The sequence below is a fragment of the Corvus brachyrhynchos genome, unplaced genomic scaffold (assembly GCF_000691975.1).
Source record: "Corvus brachyrhynchos isolate BGI_N302 unplaced genomic scaffold, ASM69197v1 scaffold94, whole genome shotgun sequence".
Taxonomy (NCBI): domain Eukaryota; kingdom Metazoa; phylum Chordata; class Aves; order Passeriformes; family Corvidae; genus Corvus; species Corvus brachyrhynchos.
This window is the reverse complement of record NW_008238330.1, coordinates 7,128,797-7,137,566: the sequence shown is the minus strand read 5'-3', so window position 1 is coordinate 7,137,566 and position 8,770 is coordinate 7,128,797. Positions and strand designations below refer to the sequence as shown.

Sequence of the window (8,770 nt, the reverse complement as noted above, 5' to 3'; positions counted from 1 at the left end):
TGCTTTGCTTTAGGCAATGAAGCTTATTTTAGCTGAGGAGATTTTCAGTTTTACTACTTTGTAAAACTCCTAATTGGTGTTATTAAATCCCAACCTCAAATGAAATACAATAATTTGCAATGAAATTGCCTTGAAAATTAGGCTTCTAAACATGACTCCCTTCCCCCTTTTAATTGCTATGCTTCTGTATGTTGATGTAGAGGAAATAATCTGATATTCTGTAATTATTGCCTGTGCTGTACTTGGTCTGTAGTAAAAACATGTGGATGCACTTGTTTCTGTTCTTGTGTTGTATTTAATGAAAGATAAGAGTCCCGAATAGGTAATAAAAAAATAGGTGTTTTACCTGGCCAGGGTACATGGAATATTATTTTGTTTGAAGAGAATTTCTACAGGAAGCAGGGAGATTTCCTTTTCCTTCTAATGCTAAATACTCTTCCCCAGGCATGCCTCTCTGGAGTTGAAAATATTTCTTGGGAGACTGGATATTTTGGTAACATCTAAATGCCTTGAATGAATTGGGGCCTTATTAACAAGTACCATTCAATTAAGGAATGTATTCCCTTTTGGTTTCCTAAAGTAGGTGACTTAATATTTACTTAAGTGTTAGCAGTCATCCCAAAGGAATTTCTATCTTAATTTCTATCTTAATATCTTAATAAAAGACTGTGCTCTCAAAAAAGGAGCAGGATCTAGGAAAGAAAGGATACATGCTTCAATCAAAATAGTATTAGCCAAGTCATCCCCTGCCTGTTCAAAATGCTGAGTGGCTGCATGTCCTACAGCCAGGCCCTCTCCTTGGGTTTGGACCACAGCCCAAGAGCTGCCTCATGTGTGACACAGCCTTGTGCAAGGGCTGTGCTCAGAACAAGGGGCAGAGTGACTCTACTTGAGCTTTGGGCTGCCGGGGTGGGTTTTAGTCATGTCATATTAATGCTTGCTATTTACCAGATCTCTTCCGCCCATAATTAATGCCTTTTTATGCTCTCTGATCCCTCCATCACCAGTAAGGTTGCAAGTAGGGTAGAGCTGTCTATAATTTTTAAGTATTTCTTTATTTTTCTAAGAGCATGGGATAAGCTCATGAAAAAACACAGTAATTCTCCATCTTCAAGTCTGCCTGTGAAGTATGGGCTGCCCAGTATTTTCAGTGATTCCCTCAGCCATGCCTGTAAAAGACATAGGACTGGGCATATTGTATTCCTCAGGAAGCAAAAAAGGAAAGATACATTAAAGATTGAAAAAGCAACCTGCTTTGAATACATGAAGTGTTGTCAACTTAATATCTTATTAATGGGGGAAGAGAACCTGTGTTCAGTCAGCCTGTGCTGATGCTGCCAAGCACATCAAAACTGTAGTGCCTTGTTATTCCTGGCACACTTTAATAAGCAAATAGCAGCTAAATAATGTATTGACAGTCAAGGCAATTACATACACACAATTTATAGCAACATAATGAGTTTGGGGTCCCCTCCTCTCCTTTTTGGATCAGATTAACTGTTGAAACAGTACAAGTAGAAAGCCTAGAAATGTTCTGCAGAAGGAAAAACAATTAGCTAGAGGTAGGAGTTTGCTAAATATGGATAAAAGAAATACAGATTTTCAAACTGATATAACAAATGGTCTAGCTGGCAGCTATCCTCTGATTTTTATTTTTGTAGCTCCACAGAAAAAGCATAGCCTACTTGTGCAGGTGAGATACAAACTGGAAAGAATGCTCTTGTGTTATGTCCACTGCTACTGGCTCTGGTAACTTCCCTCCGCCCTTTTTTTTGTGTCTTTACTCATCTTGACTCGTGGAAGCGCCACCATAAATTGCGTGAGGGCTCCGGCAGTTTGGAAGTCAGTGTCCACCTTGGTCTTTGAATATGGCTTCAATCTGGTCATTGAATGGATTCTCCTTGCCAAGCACTTGAGGCCACTCGTGTAGCGCCTTCTGCCAGGTAATGCCTGTTCCAAGGGCTGCAGCAATCTGCAAACCACAAATGCTATCAATTCCTTGTGCCTCAATAATACAGTCATTTCATGCCAGAGTTTAGAAGACCCCACCATAAGGACTGCCCAGTATAACCATGGGATGGACTGTAGCCTATAACCAAAGGAAAAAAACCATTCCAGCTGCTTGACCAGGGCAAAATCCTTCTGAGAGTAAAAACAGTATTAGCGCCATATGTCTGCACCTCCCGTCATTTGTCTAATAATGATAGTCTGTCTCCAACCACTTCCAGATGCCTATGGTGTCTAGTGCATAAACTGCTATGCAAAGGCCCTGAAATCTGATTTTTATTTTTTTTCTCCCATGAAACATTTTGAAAGTATGTCAAAAGCACCGCTTGGGTATAACGCATAAAGCTCTTGCAAGTCCAAAGGAATTCATGCTCCCAAATGCTTTTGGTACTTCTAATAAATGTTCTCTGTGCTCTCCTGGGAGGAAACCACAGGTGATGAGGAAAAAGAGGCCCAATTATTTCTAGTTTCATAACTAACTGTGTCTGATGCTCTAAGTTTGCACCTGCTACTGGGTTGTCTTCAGAGTTTTTTCCCATGAGACCTGTAGAAATGGTAGAATAGCTTTTCTCCTCAACAGCAGTCTTACTCCAGCTTTCACAAAGGTTTTTGCCCTAGAAGTTATGTGCCAAAGAGAAATCGTATCTGCTGCACTGGCAGGGCGAAAAACATCAGTGGTAGCAGAAAGGGACAGAGAGAAAAGCCTGACTCTCCCTTATCCAAGTTTTCACACCCTGCTAGGCATTTTTGTTATACTCCTGACCTGCGGTTATATTTGGCCTATATGGGAACTTTCTTTTCAACTCAAACTTTTCAACACACTGATATTGACTGCAATTATGAGGATTAAATAAGGCTAACAAAAGCTTTTTTTTTGGTTGCTTTTAAGGGCCGAGGGGGGTTTATGGAATCAAACTACTTGAATACTGTTGTTTCAGAGTTTGGGAAGATACTGGAGCCTTTCGGGAATTTTTATGTGCTGCTTTTTTAATCCTGTGCTTTAAAAGAAGCTGTAGTGATGGCCTGGAAGACAAAATCTTTCTTTTTTTAAGGGCTCACATACAAAGAGAAGCATTTGTGGGGTGGAAGCTCTTAGACTCTGGTCACTCAAAGTCTTGTTAAGCTAATGGAGGAACGGGCAGGAGAGAGGGGTAGTGGAGATTTGTGCAATAGAGGGTTTTCTCCTGGTTGTAGTTTGTATTGTGACCAAACGTTATTCTGGGACACCCTATTGCAGCCAGGAGGCTGAGACCCATCCCTGTCAGAGTGGTCCATTTTGGCATGCCAGTCTCCAAACCTCCTTCATAAACCTCCCTACACCTTCCACGGGTTTTAGCAGGATGGGTGGTGTTGATTAATTGGCTGGTTGGGTGGTTGGTTTAAAAAACCCTACTGTCTTTGCATGGTGCACCCTTTGCAAAGGTATCACTGGACATATGCTCTACAGTGTTCAGACTAATGCTGACTGTAATTTAGGGTATATGTACTTAAACTACCCTAAATTTTTATCTGAATTAGATTCTGTCCACGCATAGTTTCTTGATGTCCCAATGATTTCAATAATTTATTCTGGATGAGTAGTTTAGCACAGAGAAGGGTTTGTGATTCTGGAAATCGCTTTCTTGCAGGTCTTTTTTAAATTCCAAAATTCTTGTGCTTTGAGACGCGCTATAATTTTTATGAGCTTTGTAATTATTTTTTTGTTGTTGTGAAGATGGCAACCCCTAAGCAAGTTTTTAAAAGGAGATATTATCCATTCCTCCCAGTGCTCTGGGTGACTGCAACTGGGAGGTGGCTGTGTTATTTCAGCAGCTTCTGGCTGTTTTCCTTGTCTTCAGCAAACAGGTGATAGGCATGATTCTCAGCAAAGTGTAAATACCCAACTCATCTGATATGCGTCACTTCATCTTTTCCTCTTTATTTCTGCCTGGAATGTGCTTTGCTATGACTTAAGGAAGAAAAAGGGAGAAGCTAATCACACTCAAGCTGTGCTTTCCTGCCTGTATATAAACATTAAGAATCTTCCAAGCGTCTCAGGTTCCAGTTTGTGATGCTCAGGGCTTTTGCATTCTCCCTGATACCTTCATAAAAGCAAGAAAGGAAGCCATTTATGCAGGATCCTGTTGAAATGCATGGCCCTGTCATCCAAACAAAGCAATCGACTGTTCTAGAGGGAAGTGGTGTCCTTGAAGCCATCTGGCATTCATAAAGATTTGCAGTGAAATTTTGTAGTAAGGAGGAGATGCTGAAGAAATTCCCTGGGCTCCCTCTATAGTCACTGGGAAGAGAAAGACAGATTTTTTCCCAAGGACAACCAAGCTGAACTTTGGGGAATGGTGTCTCAAAAACAGCTCTAGAGGAAACTTGGGAGGACTGAGTGAATCACTTTGATTTTAAGTGTCAAAAGTAAATAGCGTGAATTTCTTCTGCCTCCATCCTGCGCTGCATGTTTTGGAAAACACTTTATGGAGGCAAATTTTAACTTTGAAACTTTAGTGGAATGCAGTTATGCCAATTATGAGTGTTTTGTTTGCACCCTCCTGTTTCGCAACTTAAAAAAAAACATGCAGGAAACCCCTTTCCTCACAAGAAATTTACAGGAAGGGAATGTGGTTCTGGGCACAGTGAAACAAATTAGGACTTGGTGTTTATCCCATCTTTCAAGATTTTTAAATATAAAATATTGCCTGGAGTAGGGACTGTGGGCTAGTTTTTCCTGCCTGCCTAACCTTTCTGCAATGCATGAAAAACTGCACTAGCTCTGATGGCACAGGGTGAGTGTGGCCTTTTTTCTTTTCTCTTTTCCTTCTCCTTGCAACGTATGCAAGCTTCAGTTAGAAAGGTTCAATTCCCTCCCACACCCCTCCAGAATGTCTGGACCTCTGGACTCCTGGATATACAGATTGACACCTGCTTCTGCCATGTTTATACCAGTGGGCAACCTTTTTTTTTTAATTAAAGAGACAGTGGATAAACAGCAGGTGAAATTTGGGGGCTTACAATGGACACCAGCTTATCCTGCCCCTTGCTGTACCACAGTGATTAGGGGTCACCTAGTGAGATCACACTTGCCAGCTCACCCTTGGGGTGAAAGGGGCACAGAGAGTGGTTCCTTCATCCCAAACTTCAAAATTTCTCTGCATTGAAGGCAAGAGCTAAGGTGTTTATGCTTTCCTTGGAGTGCTGCTCAATTCAAAAATTTGGCAATATTTGTCAGGTGCTTCAAGATCTACAGAGGGAAAATTCAGCAGAAATGCCCTGGCTAGGTATCTTATCTGTTGTATTTATCAAGATGCCTTTGAGGTGGGGGGAATAGCTGCAGGGATGGAAGAAAGAGCCTCTGCCCACTTGACAAGCTGCATGGAATCAATCCTCTCCCGCTAGGCAGCTCTATATGCTACAAAAACCATACCTGGCCAGAGGCATTCATGTCAGGAGAAAGCAAAACTTTAAATAAAACTTGTATGAGGAGTGAGTGAATTATTTATCATCTTCCTTAAGCATACTCTAAAATAGCAGTTCTCTGCCCACACTTCCCCTTCTATTTACTAAAGGAGTCACTCTTTTGGGGCAGAGTGCTGCGTCTCACTCCAAATAGTGGTATGTTGATAACGGACTTCTCCACTCCAACAGGAAAAGAAAAATGGATTTAAAATGGTGGATGTTTGGATAAGGCTAATTAATAAATCCTAGGAGGACAATAACTCACTTGAAGTGAGGCATATCTACAGCTGGCACCTTGACTGTAAGGGAGAATGTACCTATAAAAGCATTAACGTCATCCTAACAGCAGGAGGGAGAGATCATAACCACTGCAGGATGCCAGGTCCAGAGGGAGTGAAATACGGCAGTGCTTGACTGGATCCTGGAGCTCAGCACTCTGGGGGCTGCAAGTAGGGTTTGCAGCTGTCCTTCAGTGTCCTTTTGTAATTTTCTTTTGGATAAGGAAGGATTCTGTTAAGATAAACATTTGCTGCCTTCAACTCTGTGCTACCTTGCAGCTGCTGGTGGGATACAGGATGTGGGCAGGAGGCTGGATGAAAAGCTGTGATATGGCAAGCCTGGCTCCCTTTGTGGCCTGGTCCTGGGGGTTATAAGAAACCTAAGGCCAGCCTCAGGGAAAGACAGGAAAATAATGACAGGAAAATAATGACAGGAAAATAATGCCAAGAAAATAATGCAAAAGTTTCCATTGCACTCCAGACTTCATATTGCACAGTTTCCCCAGATGGCAGGGGTGGGAATGGGGTTTGTTTTGTCACTGTTTTCACTCTCATTTCATTTGCTGAGTTTTCTCTAATTGCTTCCTTGCGAAAGGCCTGCAGCCAAAAATCAAGGCACACTTTCTCCACATCCCCAGGCTGTGAGTTCATACTTTCACGCAGCTGTCTCCTGGTACTTGTGTGGTAGACAGGCAGGAATTTCTGCTATGAAGGAGTCCCTCTTCAAACAGGAGGATCTTTTAATTTGGCATGGCTAAGCAAGGCACTGTATTGCCCCGAGTGACTAACATGGGTGTAAAAGATAGCACCTAAAGCATCTATTTTGCCTTTGGAGTTCTCCCAGCAGGTCTCCCCTATCTGAACTGAAGCACAGTCAATGGAGAAGCTGCTGCAGTGCTGGAATCCATCAGTGCTTGCAACTCGCTCCCATTGAAGTGCTTCTCCACTGACTGCTCTTTCCCAGTGTGGAAAGCGGCCTCACATTGGGTTATATGGAGATGGGGCTGTGGGAGTCAACACATGCAGGGCATTAGCTCACAACATAAAACTGGCCCATAAAATCCTCCCATGATCTGGAGCTACCAAGTGGCACTGCCAGTGGCTGGGCAGTGTGGTGGGGTTTGCTTGCAAAGGAGACTGACTGCTGCTTTCCTCTGCACATGTGTTTGAAACCTGCAGGTGGTGTATAGAAAACTGGTTTTGCTTGCAGCTGACTGCAGAACATGCTCTCTCCACATTTTTTATAGGGTCAGAAAAAAACTAATTTGAAGTGAGCATGGTGGGAACCAGGCAAGCTCACACTAGATTATTGAACGCAAGCAAGGACTTACAGTGGAGCAGCTGCTTCTCCTTTTATTTATTTCTGTAATAAACAGACTGTAAACCTTCTCCTGCCACCTGTTCTAGGAGGCCAAGCAAGCAAGTGAAAACGTAATAATACGTAGCTGCTGAGCATAAGCAATTTAAATGTATAACTTCAAAAAGGAATCTTTGTTCCAGACTGTGACAGGGAAACCTGCAGCCTCAGAGGCTGCAGGGCAAGGGCAGGGCTGGAGAAGACCTGTCTGGTTTTTGCAGTGCTGCCTTACTGTCCTGATCCTGCACAACTCCCACGGGTGTCTGGGCAGGCAGCTGGCCAGCCTAAGTGGTGAGGATCAGTTTTTGCGCATTAAGACCTGTTTGGCCACGATACTGGTCAGTAAGGGGAAAAGGCAGAAGACCTTGCAGGAGTCAGAGCAGAGTGCAGCCATCAGAAATGGAGATATCAGCTCTGGGGCTACAGCTGTCATTTAGACTGGCCTAAGAAGGCACCCTGGCTTGTATCAGCAATGGTGGGGCCAGCAGGGCCAGGACAGTGACCGTCATCCTGTACTCAGCAACTGTGAGGCTGCACCTTGAATCCTGTGTTCAGTTTTGGGCCCCTCTCTACAAAAAAGACATTGAGGTCCTGAAGCTTGTCCAGAGAAGAGCAATGGAGATGGAGAAGAGTCTGGAGCACAAGACTTATTGAGCAGCAGCTGAGGGAAAAGAAGTTTTTTAGCCTGGAGAAAAGGACACTGAGGGGAGATCTTAGTGCTCTCTACAATAATATTCTTCTTATGCTATCATCTAACAAATCATCAGAGGTTGTGATGAGGTGGGGGTTGGTTTCTTCTCCCATGAAACAATTAATAGGATATGAGGAAATGGCCTCAAACTGCACCAGAGAGGGTATAGATTGGATATTAGGAAAAATTATTTCAGGGAAATAAAAAGGGTTGCCAAGCCTTGGAAGAGGCTGCCAATGGAAATGGGTGCATCACTGTCCCTGGAGGTATTTAACAGGCTTGTACATGTGCTGTTTAGGGACAGGGTTTACTGGTGGACTTGGCAGTGTTAGGTTAATGGTTGGCCTCCATGATCTTAGAGATCTTTCCAACCTAAATGATTCTATGACTCTCTCTCTTTTAAGAAAGACAGATTCCCCAAACCTGCATGCCTGTGGCATGCCAGCTGGGTGCCTGGGGCAGTAACGGGCACCAGCATCCCACCTGCTCCCACATCCCACCTGCTCCCACCCATCTCCTGGGGCTGGGTTTTACCTGGCTGGGGTGGAAGCCATCAACTGGTTCGATCAGCTGCCAGGGCTCACCTCCCATCTTGCGCCACTCCTCAGCTGCTGCAAAGAGCACAGGCAAGAGGGGTTATCACCAACCACTGAGCACGGAGATGCCCACCCAGAGATGTACCCCCCTCCTCCTCAAAGCACCGCTGGTATTTTTAAGCACATGACAGCTCTGCGTGAAGATTATGATAATTCACATGAAGTTGTCAGAGCCAATAGTGTGTACAATCCCCTCTCCTTGGGGCAGTATTTAAGCCTTTATTGTTATTTTTTTCCTCTGCTATATTTATGCAAGGAAGCGCTTTGAACATAAATGATCGTAAAACAATTCACTTTCCCTCCCAACTAAGATGGATGCTGTAGCAAGTAAGGCTGTAAATTATTTAATACTGATTTAATACTTTTGCATTTCCCATGTTAGTTGCATCTTCAGCAG

The 8,770-nt window shown here is 43.4% G+C and overlaps 1 protein-coding gene across 2 annotated transcripts in view; it reads right to left on the bottom strand.

Annotated features, from left to right (window-relative positions):
* The window catches only part of AOAH (acyloxyacyl hydrolase), a 76,226-nt gene continuing 67,456 nt past the window's right edge, over positions 1-8,770 (bottom strand). For both annotated transcript variants that reach the window (XM_008633862.2, XM_017734445.1), the window contains exons 21-22: positions 8,312-8,388; positions 1-1,972 (exon numbers count right to left, since the gene is read on the bottom strand). In XM_008633862.2, the coding sequence (XP_008632084.1) occupies positions 1,844-1,972; positions 8,312-8,388 (206 nt within the window). In that variant the 3' untranslated portion in view covers positions 1-1,843. The remainder of the gene's footprint in view (positions 1,973-8,311; positions 8,389-8,770) is intronic.